At 44.6% G+C, this 18,960-nt stretch overlaps 2 protein-coding genes across 2 annotated transcripts in view; one reads left to right on the forward strand and one right to left on the reverse strand.

The window, feature by feature from the left end:
• The window catches only part of LOC130871818 (heterogeneous nuclear ribonucleoprotein A3-like), a 197,910-nt gene extending 192,378 nt beyond the window's left edge, over window positions 1–5,532 (reverse strand). The window contains exon 1 of the mRNA XM_057765482.1: window positions 5,476–5,532. Within this exon, the coding sequence (XP_057621465.1) occupies window positions 5,476–5,532 (57 nt within the window). The remainder of the gene's footprint in view (window positions 1–5,475) is intronic.
• The window catches only part of Frmd4b (FERM domain containing 4B), a 332,706-nt gene that overhangs the window by 119,264 nt on the left and 194,482 nt on the right, over window positions 1–18,960 (forward strand). The gene's annotated exons all lie outside the window — the stretch shown is intronic.

Genomic DNA, 18,960 nt, shown 5'->3' on the forward strand with positions numbered 1-18,960 from the left:
AGAGCTGAGCAAAAGCCAGGTCCCTGCAGAGGCAGCTAGAGTGGTGGACTAGTGGTCATCTGGACCCTTTGCTGGCAGTCTGTCATATCCCAGGAATGTCCCTTTAGACATTGCACATGTTCTTCATGAGCAGTCTTAGGGAGGAAGAGTTTTTCTTTCTGTTTTACATATAACAAGTAAGAGCCTTAATGGGGTGAAATAACTCCCATGAGGTAATGAGGCAGATAAAGACGGAAGCGGGATTTTCACCTAAGTTTGCCAGAATTGTATAGGAACCTGAACTTCCTGGGATGCAGTAAGAGGCAGCCTTCCCCTCTCCAGCCTGTCCTTCTCAGAGTCCTCCTCATCTGTGGACCATTTTATTGCCAGAACCCCGCATAGCCACTGAACTTCCTCTCAGGACAGCTACTTCTGTTTATCTACCTTCCCAGACCTGCCTGTCCAGTGCAATAAACGCTGATTCTTTCAGAATTTCATCTCCCATTTGAAATCATTTTCTTTTTCATCTAAAACATATGCTTCATTCCATCACAGCCCTGCTCTGCCTAAACTGTTAAGTCCCCAAGTGCTGTTGATTGTATTGAATGTGTTCACAGAGACTGTTTGGTTTCTAATGAGGGCCTGGTCTGCTCAATACGGGAACATTCCACACAAACAGGACAATGCCACCTGGAGCACTTGGCTCTTGAACCGCTCCGGGAGGTGTCCAACAGGACCTTAGCTGAAAGGAACATTCTAGGTCCCGATACATCGAAAGGAATGTTCCAGAGACTCTCCAGAACCCCTGCCTGGGCCGGAACTTTCTCTTCCGTTCACCTTCTTGTTTCTCCCATGTTTTACCTCCTGCCCACTTTTCTTACAACCATGTTCAGCCTCGGTGTCTATGACAATTGAGTGTTATTGGCACATGGTCATGTCTATCATAGATGCATTCTCTCCAGCTGCCTCCCCACTGCAGCAATAGCCTGGTTACAGCTGAGACCACTTTTTTTCTGCAAAGTCCAAAATATTCTGACCTTTTAATGAAAAGTGGGGTGACCCCGATCTAGGTTGGGAGCTCCATAGATACTCCCCACATCCTCCTGTGGCCCAGAGTAAATCCTGATATTTGGAAAGAAAAAAAAAACTACCTCATTTATGTTCATTTGCAAGAAAAAATGGTAGGTGGGCGTCCTGCCCCCACTTGAGACCTAGGGTAGGCACCGCTGGCCTGCCACACACTCCAGCCCTTCTTTAGAGCCATGCCCTGGAACCCTGCTGTCCAGAAGTTAGCTCTAGTACTGGGGTAGAAAAATGTTCTTCTTCCCTAGACCAGGAGACACTATCAGGTCAGAAAAGTCATGCAAGACAACAATTGCATTTAATGTGATGCACGCATGTCCTCTAGGTTATCCTGCCTTAGACGGCATCCTTTGTGATGTCAAGTCGATGAAATTTCATTTACTCTCTGCTTCTTGGGTTAAACACCCCATACAGGATGAGTCGTGTAATTGGAGACTGTGTTTTCAGAAAAATTCCTCCCCTTAAAAAAGTAGGCTCATTACCAGGCAATACCCACAACAACATGAGAAACACCCAGGAACTAAGCCCCACTGAGAATGTTCTAGAAACTCAGCTAATACTGACTTTATTACATGGCTTCATTGTTAGAGCCCCTGACTGTGTTTATGTTCTTTCTCTCATGCTACTTCTTACAGTTCTTTATAAGCAAGTCTCTGATGTTGTTGATTTATATAGGGTAAAGGCATATGTGCGCTTTTTCTAGGGCTGGTCATCTTCGTGACTCCCATCTACCACAGACCAAGGTATACGCACCCTCTTTTACTTCAGAAATACCCCCAAACGACGCGCTCAGTACAAGTACAAAACAGGTACTCACTCTGAAACCTGCCCTTCTTGGAGATGGATAGGAGCATGTGTGCACAGCCATGACCTGGCTGCTGTGAGGACCTACCCCAGGCAGCACTTGTTGCCAGTAGCAGCTGAGCAAGCTTCCTCTGAGGAGGCGGTGATAGGAAAGTTGTGAATGAGGAGGCGGCCTCACTTCACAGTTTCTCGTTTCTCTTTTTCTTCTGAAGTTAAGTATTTTACCAAGGAGAAGTGGCAAGGCTATTTAAAGGACCGGGAGATTCTCCCCCGCCCCCCACCCCCTGTCCGCCTGCCCCCCAGCATTCTATGGAGGACAGGGAGGAGCCAGCAGCTCTGGGAAGGTTGGAGCCTTGCGCAGTTTGGCATCCTGACAACCAAGTTGTAAACTGGGCGTATGGGCTACAGTCCAGTGTGGGGCTTTCCAAGAACCACTGTTTATCAAACCTGGAGTGGCAGAAGCCAAGCCAGAGAGACTACGTGTGCTGTTGGCTTAAAAGCAGTAAGCCAGCCTTGGCAAAAGATTTTGACTCTTGGCACCTTTGACTCTTGGCTCCTTATGCTTTTTTCTGTTAAATTTATAGAAAATATGGTGAAAGTGCTCTCCCAGGTGATGGGGCTAAGGACCTTATAAATAGTGTTTTAAACTTTTGGATTCATGAGATCCAAGTAGGATTAAGAAGGTGATATTATTGATATTCCTTAGGGTCAATAAAGGGAGAGAGGAGAAGAGGGCAGAGAGAGAGAGAGAGAGAGAGAGAGAGAGGGGGGGGGGGGAGGGAGGGAAGAAGAGGAGGAGGAAGGAGGGAGAATCAATACCACTGCTTTGGATCAGACTGAAGAGCTTAATAAGTATAATACACCACAAACCAAGTTATTGAAAATGCAAAAATATATTATTTGAAGTCACATTAATTAAAAGACTGTTCCTATGAATATACTGCATATGAGACAGCACAATTTCACTAAGAGGGACAAGGTTAAAATTAAATCTCTTAAGTACTAGGATGCCTTTCACCCAAGCAAGAGAGCAAGTCACCGTGCGAACGAAGAACAGGAAAACATGGTACTAGAGGGAACAAACAGCTGGGCTGTGTCCCAGAGCAAGGATGCCATGACTTTGAGAGCTTCCTGACTTAGCTGGGGTATTCATTTGCTTCCAAAGCAATGGCCCTAAAAAAGACATTGGCTGCTCCTGCCACTCAGTACCTCTTTACCTTCTTCTGGAAACAGGAAGTCTTTACTGGAGCAAGAATTCCTTCCAGACTACTATCAAGTTGTACCGCAAGAAGCTAGCAATCATGGCACCCACACTCCTGGCCTCTGTAACGGCTCCTGCATCTGGATTGGCCAGTGACTGCGCACACACCCACATAAGAGCTCTGTGGGAGACACTTCAGCGTCTGTGTGCTGGCACCACACATTCCTCCTGTGGGTTGCTAGACCAGGTTCTGGTCTCTCTCTGCCCCACCTGCTTCTGCAAACTTAGAGCTGAGCGTTGCTTCTGTGCCAGCATATGATAAGTCCAGGACACAAGAGTCAAGAGCGTGATTGTAGCTCCGGTCCTGTTAGTACCCTGGATGTAAGAGGACCTCTTGCACCCTCTTTCCAGCTCTGTGGGATTTGGAGTTTAGCCCAAGGCCCTCCTCTTTGTTAGTGTCCTCACTGAAAACTGCACACATGAACTTGGCTCCTCTTGATGTACCTATTTGTACCCAGCTTTACCTTGTCCCAGCACTGAGCTTACCTTGCTGCCCAGATTAGGCTCTGGGTAGTTGCCTTAGTTACTTCTATGATAAGACACCACGGCCAAGGCAACTTACAGACAAAAGAGTTTTTTTGAGGCTTACTGATTCAGAAGGTGAGGCCATGACCCTCTTAGTGGACCCTGTGGCGGGGAGGAGGTCAGCAAGCTGGCATGGCATTGGGGCAGTAACTGAGAACTTGGGTCTTGTTCCATAAGCATGGGGGCAGAAAGAGATAACTGAGATGGCACGGACTTTTGAAACAGCAAAGTTGGCAAGCAGTGACACGCTTCCTTTAACAAGGCCACACCTCCCAAACAATTCTATCAGTCGGGGACCAGGTATTCAAATATATGAGCTTATGAGAGCCATTCTCACTTAAACCACCGCAGTAGCCTTTTTTTTTCCCTTCCAGTAGTTCAAGCTAAACCATCCCTCTCTAAGGTTTTCACTGAGCCTTGGGTTTACATTTGGAAAACCGAGGTAATAATAATAATGATAATAGTGATAATAGTAGTACTAGTAGTAATAATGGTACCTATTTTATAGGTCATGGTGATTTATTATTGGCAACATCATAAAAGTAAATCAATATATACTAGATAAGGATATTTATGATCTTCCTATTTCTTTTTTTCTTTTTGGTTTTTCGAGACAGGGTTTTTCTGTAGCTTTGGAGCCTGTCCTGGAACTAGCTCTTATAGACCAGGCTGGGCTCAAACTCACAGAGATCCTCCTGCCTCTGCTTCCCCGAGTGCTGGAATTAAAGGCGTATGCTATCACCGCCTGGCGATCCTTCTATTTCTAATAGTGAGGCCTCCAATAGCAGGATTCCTAGTGTTTGTCCTTAATATTAAAGAAAATAAAACTATACAGAGAACCTTCTAGATTAGAAAAACCTCTACTCTCTTCTTTAAATCTTTCTGAATTCTATTACTGGGCAGAAGGATTAAAGAAAAATGTTATTTGGATGCTGGGAAGGTGGTTAAGGCAGTAAAGTACCTGTGCTCCAAATATGAGCTCAGATCCCGGCACTGGTAAAAAGCCAGGCACGGTGGCACTCACCTGTCAATACATTGCACTGGCTTTCTTACTCTGACTCTTCAAGAAAGCTCATAGGAGGCTTTCGGGCTCCTTCTTTGGATATCTAGGAGGTTTCCGCTCTTGGAGGCATACTTTTCTTTCTTAACATGCTGCCTGCTTCTATTCTTTGCTAACTTCAAAGGCAAGACTTTCTTTTCTCCTCCTGGTGGCTTGGGGGCTTTCACTTAACCGGTACCGTGTTTCTCTCTTAAACACTAACAAAATTGTTCTCAAGCTTAGACCGAGAGGAAGGACGTGAATTATGAATGAGATCAGAAAGCTGATTGTTTTCAAGTCCGAATTCTGCCGTAGATTCTCTGGTTTTGGTGGCAGAGAAGTGAATAAACTATTCTCAATGCTAAAGTGTAGCATTGGATGTGGAACTTCACAACTTCCATCCCAAATGTTAATTCAACCTGTAATTCCACTGAGTTGTATAGACTTTGAGTCTGGTTAATTTTGGTGTTTAAAGATTTTACTTACTTGAACTTTCATTTAATAAAGATTAGAAAATTAAAAAATATATAAAAGAAAAAGGGAAAAAAGTATTCTGAGTGAAAGACCTGCCTCTGACTCTGGTTAAAGTGAAATTTTCATAGAGAGACACCCAGGTCACACACCAGGAAGAGAGGATGGGTCACTCTCCTTCTCAGGCAGAGCATTTGAACCTGAAGGTTTCTGCACTAGCAACCCCGCCGAACCTGCTTCTCTTCTCTGTCAGGAGCCAGGGGCTACTTGACAGTCCAGCAGTGGCAGGAAAGGAGCCTGTGTCTCCACTTACCTGATGGAGAAGGGGTTCCTCTTGCTTATTGAGGTTTCCGTCTCCTGACCCTTCCATTTTGCGAGCAAGGCTCTCTGTTAGAGTCTGTGCTACAAGGACTCCCTTGTGTTTACTGCCCATTGACTTCCTTGGCTAATGAAGTAACTGCCCACTTAGATCAGTTTTTAAATGAGGATGATAATACTTCTGAGTTGTGGTTTAATGAACATAGAACTCCTACGCCAATACCTTATAACAAACTAACCTACTTTCCTTCTTGCTTTTTTTTTTTCTTTTTTCTTTCTTCGAAACAAGTTCTCACTACGTAGTCAAGGTTCTTCCTGCTTCAGCCTCTGGAGTGCTGGGATTACAGAAGGGTTCACCATACCAACCTACATATGTTATTTTATAAGGAGTAATCAAAAAAAAAGGGGGGGAATAAATCTCCATTTGGGAGGAAGCCGATGAGTCTATACTGAATTCCCAAGCACCTCCAGAGTCTAAGGTGTTTGTCGGAAGGAACCAAGTGGTGAGGATCTTGAATAGCTTTTGTGTTTTCTCGGTGTGAGTGTGCACTGAATCACTAGGACGTGCTACACACAAAGGTGTGCTCTTTGGGGTGTTTTACTAGCAAGGAACATGCTCCTCTCTGCCTTGCATTTTGTGTTTGCATGGTCACTGCAATCTAGGACCTCAGTGCTGTGCTTTCTTCACACTACACAATCATCCTGGGACCCTTCTCTCCCACCCCATGTGTGTGGGTGTGTAGGTGCTTATCTGTATGCAGGGACATGTGGCATGGGCCCGTGTGCACATGTACCTGCATGCATGTGGAGGCCACAAGACAATATCAGAAATATCAGAAGTCTCTGCCCGCCTTCACGAAATATTTTTATTTTGTGTTTGAGTGTTTTGTCTGCATGTATGTATGTATGTGTACAACTTGCATGCCCAAAGAGTCCAGAAGATGGCTTGGATCCCCTGGGGCTGAAATTAGAGGTAGTTGTTTACCACTGTGTGGTTGCTGGGAATGGAACACAGGTCCTCCGGATAAGCAGCAAGTACTCTTAACCACTGGGCCATTTCCAGCCCCTCCCCCATTTCATGGTTCATAAGGAGATATTATCTCATGACGTCCTTAGCTAGAGAAACTAGTGTGCTGTTCTTAAAGCCCCCCACGCTGCTTTCTTGGTGACTGTCATGTTTAAGCAACTCTTCTGTGTCAGCTCCATCCTCAAACTGGCAGTAAGATATCTCCATCCTGTTCAAGAAAACTTTCCAGAAGACCTCTTAGTTGATTATTTTCCCCTTGGATTTTAAGGGCCCAAATGGGAATCACACTCTTTTCCTGAACCATCCTATGGCAAGGAGGACAGGATTGCTATAACTGTCCCAGGCTCCTGGTTGAGGTAGAAGGATAGATCTTGGGTAATCACCAATGGCCACATCAGGGGACAGAGATAAAGAATAGAAAATTCATTGTAGTATGTTTGTGGTATGATAAAATAGAAGATCTTACAAAATCCCAGAAAGCATGGCTGTTGATTGAATCATTTATCGTGAAAGGCGTGTTCTTTTGAACTAAATTCAAAGCTTTCTGGAACCCGCACAGGCTATGCTGATTGGCTCTCCTGCTGTGATGGTGTTCCTTACCACATCTGTACTTTCCTCAGAAGAGTCCTAAGAGGTGCCACGGAGATTCTGCAAACTAGAAATCATCACGTATCTTCCTAGAGCACTAATGCTAATTATGCATTCATAGAAAGAAAATCAAGGATCTATTACAAAGAAATATTCAAAACTTCATTGGAATCTTTAGAATAAACAACAAGACAAATTTCAAATGTTGATGAAATTGCCTTTAGCTATCTACCTGGCCCGTCACCTTTGCATGTAATTTACTTGGTAGAATAGTTGAAAAGCTGAGATTACTCCGTGTGCCCTCGTCACCACATGACCATACTTTAATGACCGTGGGATTGTGAAAATGCTTCCTCAGCTAACTGGAATCTGATGTCTGCGTGGCTGTGCCTTTTCCTGTACACCAGTGTTTCTATATGGCTATACTCTGCGTCTTAAACTCTTTATTTTAATTATTTTTCCTCTCTAAAACTACAGAAAAGTGTGCGTGGAAAATGGCATTCAAAATGGAAGTGAGTGCTGTCAGTAACCATTGCTGCACTCTGTGCTTTTGGAGCTAATGAGGATCTGGGCTTAGAAATTCTATTTTAGAGACATGAGCTGCATCATCCTATCCTGCCCCTGGCATAACCTCTCCTAAAACAGAAGTAGCATCTGCATGTACCAGTGCACTCCAGAAAGGCGCTTTGGAGAACTAAGCCACTTAAAAGAGATAAATATACCTCAGATAATCCTTGTTGCTCCTGTCAAGACCATTCTGAATCAGGTCAGATTAAGGTTACCATGGTTTAGACCTACAATTTGGCTCACCATCTTCTTTCTTTCCTCCGAGTATCTCCATCTTACTAGAACAATCCCACACTGAACTGTGTCTGATCTTTGGGTCTCCACCATTTGTCCCAGTTATTTTTTTTGTTTTCAGCAGGTGGTTGGGTCTAGCCAGATACCAGCTTCACATTTTCTCATCCTTGAAAAAGGCTTCCAGACTTCAAACTTTGTCACAAGCATTATGAGGATGCTGGCGGCTTTTTGTGTACTGTAGATATTTGTGCAGTTTCATGTGGGTATATGTGGAGAGGTGTTCATGTATGTGGAGGTCAGAGGGCAAGCACAGATGTCCTTCCTCAGGTACTGTCCACCTTCCTTTTGAGATAGGGTCCCTTACTGGCTGCAGGTGAGCCTGGGGGAATCTGCGTAGAATGCCCCAACACTGCTTTTAGAAAATGCATGGGTAATGTGCCTGCAGGTAAATCAGTGCACTAAATGCACTACAGAGGCCAGAAAAAAGTGTTGTTATATCCCCTGGAACTAGAGTTGCAGGCAGTTGTGAGCCACCATGTGTGGACCGGGAATGGAGTCTGGGTCTTCTGGAAGAGCAGCCAGTGCGCCTAACTACTGAGCCATCTCTCCAGCCCCCAGATGCTTTTTGATTTTTTTTTAACGTGATTCCCAAGGATGGAACGCAGGTCCTTGAGCTTGGAGAGCAAGCACTTCACTGACTGAGGCGCCACTCCAGTCTAGTCTGTTTTCGTTTTCCATCAATTCTAGGTGCTCTCTTAAATTACAACCAACTTTACAAGATGAAGACAGTCTCTTTTTGTAGGGCCACAGAGAGCTTTTACATTTGCATCCACAGTTCACAGGCTTATTGCAGACCTCCAAGGAGTCGAGTACTGTGCCAGGCACCATAGTAGTGACGACTACACAGGGCCCTGTGCTCCTGGAGTTCATACCAGAATCAAGCAATGTCGAACCTGGTTAAGTGTTGGAGCAGGGAAGATCAAGCTGCTGAGATGGATCAGCATGGAATCTGGGGCTTGAGTACAGGTGAGAGTTGAATGAAAGCTTGAGATGGAGGAGGTGGTCCAGGTATGAAGTCAGAGCATTAGAACCCCAGGTGCCAATAGTGTCACCCTCTCTAGTGAGACAGAGTGTGGAACAGGAGCATGGTGGTTTGGATGAGAGTGGCCCCCACAGTCTCATATGCTTGAATGTGGCCTTGTTGGGGGAGGTGTGTCACTTTGGATTTCCAAAAACGCACACCATTCCCAGTTAGTTCTCTCTGCCTCTTGCTTATGGAGCATGATGTGAGCTCTCAGCTGTTCCTGCTGTCCTGCCTTTGCTCTGCAATCACGGACTCTAAGCCTCTGAAGTCATTAGCCAATTAAACACTCTCTTATATGAGGCTTGTTCACAGTGTCTTGTCACAGTGATAAGAAGTGACTAAGTCAAGGAACATTGGAGCAGCTTCAGACATTACTAAGGGGCAGAGCCTTTCTGAAATCCAGTGTTACTGCCTGGATTTTCAGACTTAAGCCATCATTACCCTCAAAGAAGTGGGAACTTCAGCACAGATTGAATGGATTTAGAGATGTTAGGGTTGGAACCAGTTGAGTGCTCTGGGGTTACCTGTTGGAGGAATTCTTGCTTTGAAGAATTCTAGGGTGAAGAAAATAAAAGTGTGAGGCTTCACAAGTATGGGGATGCTCATTCACAGGGATGCTCATTCGCAGGGATGCTTATTCACAGAGATCATTCACAGAGACGCTCATTCTCAGGCCTCTCAGTAGGTTGAAGTCCTAGAATTCCCACAGTGAAAGTTGGACCACTTTTGATCTGTCTTTTGGGAGGAATGACAAACTTAGTATGGACTCTTCACCCATTTGACAACGGAGAACACCAATTTCATTTTCTGTCCAGACAATTTATATGACTTGACACCCTGTGGAGTGGAAACAATTGTAACAGTTTTCCCTTGGGACTTATTTCTTCCAATTCTTTTCTTCCTTTAAATCCAGTTTTACCAGATTGTCTCCAATGGCTTCTTACAGCATGTGAGTTTTGAATGTATGGAGTTGTCCTTTTTTGCCATTGCACCGTCCTTTAGTTACTCTTGTAAAGTAACTCTCCACACCTGTGCCATGAGGAGTATGTCTATGTAGCACTGGCTGTATGGAGAGGGATAGCCAATAAACTAGGAATCACATACCTTTGGGAGAAAAGAGACACTATCTAACTACTTGGGTATATAATGTTTTTGTGTGTCTGTATGGGCTTTGTTGTTGTTGTTTGCCTTTTAAGACAGGGTTTCATACAGTCCAATGTGACTTCATTATGTAGCTGAGGCTGGTCTTGAACTCTGATACCTCTGCCTCCATAACTCAAATGCTGAGAATATAAGCAAAAACCACCAGACCTAGCTGGATTCTTTTGTCAGAGTTGTGAGTTCTGGATTAACCACTGGAGCTCCAGATGCACGACAGCCTTCACATCAGCAGGGCTACTGAGCAGCAAACAATCTGAGCCATCTCATCCGGCAGCCCTGGAAAGGGGGAGCCAGGGACCAAGGATGTGACCGAAGTTTGTCCCACACTCACTGACTAGCATTTTGTTTGATGGTATGCGCACTTCAAAATTAGAAATTTTAAAGTATCACAGGCTGTTTTAGACAACCAGGGAAGGAAGCCCCTCCACCAAGTACAGGTCATCCAGTAGGCTCAACTCAGAACACATTATTGTTAATAATTCACACTAGGTAGAGTAATGCAGCCTTGACTCAAGCGCTGTGAATACGGATGATCAGGAATTCAAGGTCATCCTCGGCTACATTATGAGTTCAAAGCTAGCCTGGACTACAAGAGAGTCTGCAATAGAAAAAGCAGTAATAACCCGCGCTATGGTTCCTTCATCTTTTGAAGTTTCACAGATAGGTTCGTGTACAATATTTCTTTCTGTTTTTACTTTTACTTTTCCTTATAAAGTATGTTCTTTATCCACAGCGATAGGGAGATGAGCCGCCTGTTTTTCAGTTGCAGGCGGTACATTCACATAACTTCTTGTAGAACACTTGTACATTCAGATTAAGTTGTGTTCTGTGTTTCTGTCTTTTCTCTATGATTCACATGTCTACAGCCTAGGATTCGGCAACTTCCTGTGTAGCATTAGTTCTGCAGACATAACCCATGTCAAGACACTTCGTTGTACTGAGAAGAAACCCTGTGCCCACACACAGTCAGTTCCTAGTTCCACTTCCTCCTCCAGATCTCAGCAAGCACTAATCTACTTTCCGTCTATACAGTTGGAGGCCTTCTATAGAAATGGGGCTGTATGCTGTGGCTTGGCAATCAGCTTCTCTCACTCAGCAGAATGTGTTTAAGATACATCCATGGCATGGCCTATATTTTGTTCGTTTCTTAAAGTTCTCTGTTTCCTATTAATTATTTATTTCTGTGATCCTGGGAATTGAACATAATACCTTGCAAATGCCCACCTGCCACTCAAGTCTTAGCCCTTGGTGTTTGTGTGTTTCTTTGTTTTGTTTTTGAGACGGGGTCTCTCTACATCACCCTGGATGTCTTGGAACTCACTATGTAGTCTGGGCTGGTCTTAAACTCTCTGAAATTGCCTGCCTTTGCCTCCTGAATGCTGGGGTTAAAGGCGTGTGCTACCACACCGGGTAGCCTTTATTTTTTGGAGACAGTGCCTTGCTCTATTATTTAGGCTGTCTTTGAACTTATGGTCTTTTCACCTCCCCTGAGTGCACTCTAATGTCCAGCACCAACTCCTTATTTATTATTAATTGTTCTAAGTTTAGTCACATGCCATAAAACTCATACTCTGAAGGCTGCACTATATTTTAGTATATTCAGTGTTATGCTATGATCGCCACTGTGCAATTCCAGGCCAGTTTCATCACCCCCTGAGGAAATCTCTTATCCATTAGTGGTCATTTTTTATCAACCCCACCTATGTCCACTAACATATTCTCCATTTCTAAGGTATGGGTTAGTTTTGTCTATCTCTTATTACCTAACAGGATGTTTTCAGTATTACAAAACAGTAATGTCTGTTGGTACTTTTATTCCTATTTATGGATGAATAACACAGATATACCATATTCTGTATATGTACTCATCAGGTCTAGATATTTGAGGTCCTGCTTTGGGGCTACTATAAACAACATCACTGTAAAAATGCGTGTCCCAGTTTTCATTGAGCATGTGTTTTCCCTTCTCTTTGGTATATGTCTTGTTCCTTTTCATGGTTGAAAGGATTCAGTTGAATGGGAGTGTACCATATTTTTCTCTGTGTGTGGTGCTGGGGATTGAACCCAAGGCCTTGTGAATACTGAAACCAGGGGTCTCCTGCTGAGCTTCATCCTCAGCCCTGTATTTTAAAAGTCTGTTCATTGTGTAGTACTTGAGATTTTTTCCCTACCCTTCAACTGGTCTAAATACTGTTACTATGAACTCTTCTTGTATATAATTTTTTTTAATGCCTGCTTTCCTTCTTGTGAAGTTCCTGGGTCATATGAACTCTTGAAAAATTCATTTCTTCCCCAACAGTGCTATTCCCACCAGCAGTATGGAAAGGGTCGCAGTTTCTCCACATCTTTGCTAACATGTGTGTCTTAGGGTTTCTATTGTTGTGATGAAACACTGTAACCAAAAGTAACTTGGAGAGGAAAGGGTTTATTTTGCTTGCACTTCCATATCACAGTTCATCATCAAAACAGTTGGGGCAGGTACTTAAACAGAGAAGAAACCTGGAGGCAGAAACTCATACAGAGGCTGTGGAGGGGTGCTGCTTACTGGCTTGCTACTTATGGCTTGCTCAGGCTCTCTCTCTCTCTCTCTCTCTCTCTCTCTCTATATATATATATATATATATATATATATATATATATATATATATATATATAGATAGATAGATAGATAGATATAAAACTCTGGACTGCCAGCCCAGGGATGGACTGCCTGACTGCCTACAAAAGGCTGTACCCTCCCACATCACTAGTTAAGTAAATGCCCTACGGACTTGCCTGAAGCCTGACCTAGGGAGGCATTTTCTCCATTGAGGTTCCCTCCTCTCAGATGACTCTGGCTTGTGTCAAGTTGACATAAACACCCTAGCCAGCACAATTTGTTACTATTCATATTTTGTTATTTATTCTCGTGGATTTGAAGCCATATATTATTGTGGTTTTGATTTGCACTTCGCTGTTGACTAGGGATGTTTTATCTCTTTCCGTGTGCTGATAATTTTTTTTGTGTTCCATCTCGTAAAGAGGGGCATATTTTTATTTGATGTCTACTTTATTTTAGTTTTTGAAACAGGGTTTCATGTAAACCCAGAACTTAAGTTGCTATGTAGAAAAGGATGACCTAGAACTTCTAGCCATTTTTTCCCTCAAGTGCTGAGATTAAAACACAAATGGAAACCTCTATACCCAGCGTTCACAGTGTCCAGATGAAGCTCTGGGGTCCGTGTAGAGTAGGTAAATGCTCTACTAGCCCAGCTACCAAAGGCATGACCCAAGATTACCTGTAACCTTACGAGACTTGAGACAATAACAGCTCATTCCCAGGTGTGTGAGTCTGCCTTTAGTGTGTTTGGTCTGCACCTCCAAAAAGTGAAATCTAATCTTGTTTTTCCTTGTTGACTTGAAGCAGATCATGCCTCCCTTCTGCTGTGCTCTCCACACTGCCCACAGCTCTCTGCATACTGTTTCTCAGCTGTGCAGATGACCCCTAGCCTGGAGGCCTGCGCCATGCTGGCTTTTAGTTCTTGTTGCGGAGAATCCATTTCATAGTGAAGTACAGTATGTTGCTACCTTCCGCTGTAAATTTTAGAATTGCAAGATACAAGAGATACTTTTGTGTCTCTTTTGGGGTTTGTTTGCTTTGTTTTGGTTTTGATACTCAATTTGGCTTTTCTTTTGCTTGTATTGCCAAGAGCCAGATATTTGAAATTCCTAGCAATAATCATACCAGATTTTCTGTCCTTATGCTGGTGATGGGAAAATGTCTATTTTCAAGACTGATCACTCACATTTGTTAGAAGGCTGAGATGGATTGACCTTAAGTTCTTCGTTTTATTTTGGTTTTAAGGATTTCCTAGTCTTGACTGGCACTGGCCGATTTCTCCCTTTTCATTTCCTGTCTGTACCCGGGAGGGTCGGTTAGTAGGTCTTTGAAGAACAAGAATTTGCACGACTGTATTTGTTTCCCTTCTGCTGTTTGTTGTACAGAAGCGATGGGCCTCTGTGTCTCGAGTCACTTGACCTTCATACGCTATTCTGTCACTTGTCGTCTTAGGTCTATTTTTTTAAATTGTCATTGTGTTCTTATGTAATCCTGGTAAACCCAAGGGGTGTGCTTCCTGTCACACTCAGTCCCCAGACTAATAAAGTGCATTCTGTTGGAGCCTCTTGCCACAGCAGCCCAAGCTAAGACAGTGCCTTAAAATTTCAGTATGAGGCCAAAGAAAAGTATAACTGATAAATACAAAAAGAAACCTTTGTCTCCCAGAGCAGGACTGAAAGTTTAGCAGCTACACCATATAAGAATGACTTTATACATTTTCCCACTGATCTTTGGCAGGTATTCTGACCTCTCTATGTATCGGATTCATATCTATCAAGTGGGACGAACATGACCTTTTCCACTTCTTAATCTTGGAAAATACCGTGAAAACCAACGGATGGAGAAGGTGAAGCCCTCTGTCTTTATTTAGGAGAAAAGGATGCTATAGGATTTATTACAGTTTATTTTTGTCATTGTCGATGTGGATGTAAATGAGGTATAAACACAAGGTGACAGGTTATGGGGTGAGCAGTCAGTCACAAGCCTGTCACCTTTGCTTCTGTAAATGGGGTCAGGCTTTTCTGTCTGGTCCACACCAGCATCCATAGAGCCAGCGTCCCCTTCAAACACTTCACAACCAGATCAGTAAGGTCTAAAACTGGACCCGCGAAGAGTTTCCAGCATCTGCTCAGTGGGCTAATGAGAAAAGTGGGGACAACCAGGAGCCTGGAACTGTGTTCTAATTTATACAAGAAAGGCAGTTCCCCTCCTCTTGCATTTGAGGAGGGAGAATACAACTTGATACAATGAAGGATGAAAGTTTCGGGAGAATGAGGGATTTTTCCCTTCCCTCCTTTTGTGGTACTGAGTACCTAGTCTAGAGCCGTGCATGTTGTACAACTACTCTACCAACCTCTATCCATAACTTTCATTTTACTGTTTATTTTTGAGGCTTGGCCTTAGTGTGCTTCCAAGGCTGGCCTTCAACACACTGTGTGGCCAAAGCAGACCTTGAATTCAGGATCCTTGTACCCTAACACCCCCAGTAGCTAGATTGAAGAACCAGTACTACCAGGCCCATCTCCTCTTCCTTCATTGTGCAAGTTAAAAGTGTTTTCTGGAACCTACTTCAAACTCTTTCTTTGCACTCTGCGACTCTGAGGGTGTACCCCTACTTGGCTGCCCTGGTCCTCTTTCCCCTTGCCTTTCTATCTCTTCCCTCCCCTTCCCTTCCCTTCCCTTCCCTTCCCTTCCCTCCCCTTCCCTTCTCTTCCCTCCCCTCCCCTCCTCTCCCCTTCCCTTCCTATCCCTTTTCTTCCTGACCTTCTAGGGATGGAATGATTTTGCCAAAGCAGAAGCTGAATCACTGCCTTCATATGGGATGTTATTTAGTGTGTCATGCTGCCGGCCTTTGGGGATGCCATTCATAGACACAGAAGTCAACATCCTTCATCTTTGGCTGCAGGAATATGGCAGGTTTCCTGTACCTGAGGCCCTAACTGTTCTACTGCTTGTTTTCTTCCTCTCCTTCTCCTTGAGGTTGGGGCTGATGAACTGGATGCCCCTCGGGGAAAGGAGACAGAGAACAGGAAAGGGTGAAACCCCAAGCCTTCTGCTCTAGTGGGACTGCAAAAGAACATATCCCTGCTGGCCAGGTATTCCAGCCTTTGGGAGTAAGAGGCAGAGCAGGGAGAGGGGTGCACAGGACTCTACACAAGAAACAACTACTGCTGTGCAGGATGCGTTCTCAGAGGCCTGGAGCTGACTGCATATAGAGGCCAACTTCTCCTACCAGTCTCTTTCTCCATTCTGTATCGGTTATTTACCTTACGTTTTTTGTGGTATTGAGTACCTGATCCAGAGCCGTGCATGTTGTACAAGTACTCTACCGACCTCTATCCATGACCTTCATTTCACTGTTTATTTCGAGGCCTGGTTTTAATGTGTCTCCAAGGCTGGCCTTCAACTCACTGTGTGGCCCAAACAGATCTTGAATTTCGGATCCTCATACCCTAACACCCCCAGTAGCTAGAATGAAAAGGCAGTACCACCAGGCCCAGCTCTTCTTCCTCCACTGTGCAAGTTAGGAGTGTTTTCTGGAACCTACTTCAAACTTTTCCTCTGCACCCTGCTACTCTGCGGGTGCACCCCTACTCGGTTGTCCTGGTCCCTTATCCCTAGTGTCTCCTGGGTGCTTGTTGTCCTTCTCCCTAAAACCCACAAATATATAAGGTTTCTGACCTCAGGACCTTAGTTATCACAGGTGTCTGAACCTCTGATTTCTAGCCTGTCACCTCCTTGACTGTCCCCTCCCTAGCAGTCAGATCTCAGTCTCAATGTTCTTTGCTCCAGGAGACATTCCTGACTCCACCCTGCGTGACACGCCTCTTGTGGGTCCCCCTGTGGCACTGCCTGCTCCTTTATGATCCGCACTCAAGCATCTGACATTCTCATTCCCCTTGAAGGCCCTCACAGACAGAGATGGTCTCAGTCCTGTCGCTGTGTCCTGAGTGCTTCTCTTGGGTCCCCGGCTGTTACGTGGTACAAATGGTTGCTGTTGGAAAAGGCGCGTGTGTGTTTGGAGACCGGCTGGACTGCCTTCCGTGTTCGCTGCTGAGACAGACATGCATTGTTCAGTTTGGTTGACAGAGACTGCCTACGCTGTGCCAGCCAGGATCATGGATGGCTGGGAAAGACTCTTCCCCAGTGTCCAAGCAAAGACATTAGCGCTGACAGTTGGTGATACGTCTGCACTTAGGAAACAGACGAATGGCAGTGCTCACTTTCTCCTTTTGATTCAGTCTGGGACCCTCACACATGGAATGATGAGGCCCGCATACAGGAAAGATCTTCTCACTTAGTTCAGTGTAGAAAGTCTCTCAGAGGCCTGCTCAGAGCCTTGTTTTCATGGTGATTCTAAATCTCATTTAAATTGACAACCAAGATCCATTATTATAGTCATAAACACCTTCCAGAAGCTACAATGATCCTTCCATGGGGAACTATGCCAGGATGCCCTGCTTCTGGGTGGGTGGCGCTGTAGACTTCCTCACAGAGCAGGGAAAGAAAACTGCAAGTGACCTTCTTCTGCCTTGTCTGCAGTGAGACGCCTTCACAACAGTACACATCCCTGGAGAAGGATTAATACTCCACGTTGGGGTCAGCCTAGGAGGAGAAAATGTTTTAAATGCCAAAGAACTAGGCCTGGGGACACATGTCTGTAATACCAGCCAGCACTCAGGAGGCTGAGAAAGAAGGATCCCGAGCACGAAGCCAGACTGGGTTACTTGGTATCTTAGTTAATTTTCTATTGCTGTGAGTAGATACCACGACCAAGGCAGCTCGTAAAAGAAAGCATTTACCTGGGAGCTTGCTTACTGTTTCAGAGGGTGAGTCTATGACCATCATGGCAGGCAGGTGTGGTGGTGGAAGAGTAGCTGAGGGCTTGCATCTTATCTGCAAGGAGAGAGAGAGAGAGAGAGAGAGAGAGAGAGAGAGAGAGAGAGAGAGAGAGAGAGAGAGAGAGAGAGAGAGGGAGGGAGAGGGAGAGAGAACCTGCCAGGGGTTTTTGAAACCTCAAAGCCCATCCCAAGTGACACACCTCCTCCAACAAAGCCACACCTTCCAAAAGCCATACCTAATCCCTCCCAAAACAGTTGCCCCAAACATTCCAACACATGAGCCCACGGGAAACATTCTCACCCAAACCACAACACACAGTGAGCTTCAAGCTAGATTAACTACACCATGAGATAATGTCTCAAGAAACAAACAAAATGCCAAAGAAAAGCAGAACTTAAACAATTAAGCCAAAAGTAAAGTAAGAAAATATCAATAGCTTGTGATGAAAATTATGCCTTCTTTTTATGATAAATATTTTTAAATGAGAAAATGAAACAGTGGGAAGCGGAATTCCAAGTTCTTTCTTTGAAGGCTCTGAGTTCCTTGTACTTTGTGGGGTATGAAAGCTGAAATGAAGTGATTGCTTCATCCTTCTCCCGCTGGTCCCTTAGGGAGGATGTTTCTGCATGGTAGATATCACAGGAGGAAAGAAGTGGGGTGTGGAACCGGTTTGACTAGACCTGGGGTCCTTCAATCCCCGATCTCTGTTGGGGTACTATCATGCACACTGCAGCATGCTGAGCAGTATCCCAGACCTCTATAACTAGACACAAAATGTGCAGATTTCAAAGTGGGGTACAAAATTATTCTTACTTAGAAACCATTGAGCTAGACCTTGCATGCATCTGCCTTAAGCCTTGGGCCAGATAGCCATAGTTTTTCAGAGCTTGACTTCAGGAAGTAGAGGCACAGCTGAACACTGTCCACAGATGCTAGGAAGACTCTTGCTTCTTTTCTCATCTTGCTCTTTAGAGATGTGTATCCCAGGTGGGACTGGAACTTATTATGGAGCCCAGGCTGCTCCTAAATTTGAGCTCTTTCCGCCTCAGCCTCTCCAGGGCTAGGATTACATCATCAGGGCCCGCTCAGATGGACTCTTTAATATGCAGTGGGGACAGCTGGAAGCCATGTTAGAGCTGGCTGCCTCTCTTTTTCTAGGGGTGTTGGTTCATACCATCTTTCTGGTTCTCTCTGCTTTTCTCCTTCCTGCTGAGGTTTAAAGAAGCCTCAGGGAAGAGGACAAGTATTCTTTGACGTCCACAGCATCACTCCCAGGTGTATGAGTAATGCTGTCAGCTAAAGCATCCCATCCCCTAACCCTCCGGAGAGAGCTCCAGGAAATTACAGTGTATTGCAGGGAGCTCTGATGCTGGGGAGA

The sequence above is a fragment of the Chionomys nivalis genome, chromosome 1 (genome assembly GCF_950005125.1).
Source record: "Chionomys nivalis chromosome 1, mChiNiv1.1, whole genome shotgun sequence".
In the NCBI taxonomy this organism is placed as follows: domain Eukaryota; kingdom Metazoa; phylum Chordata; class Mammalia; order Rodentia; family Cricetidae; genus Chionomys; species Chionomys nivalis.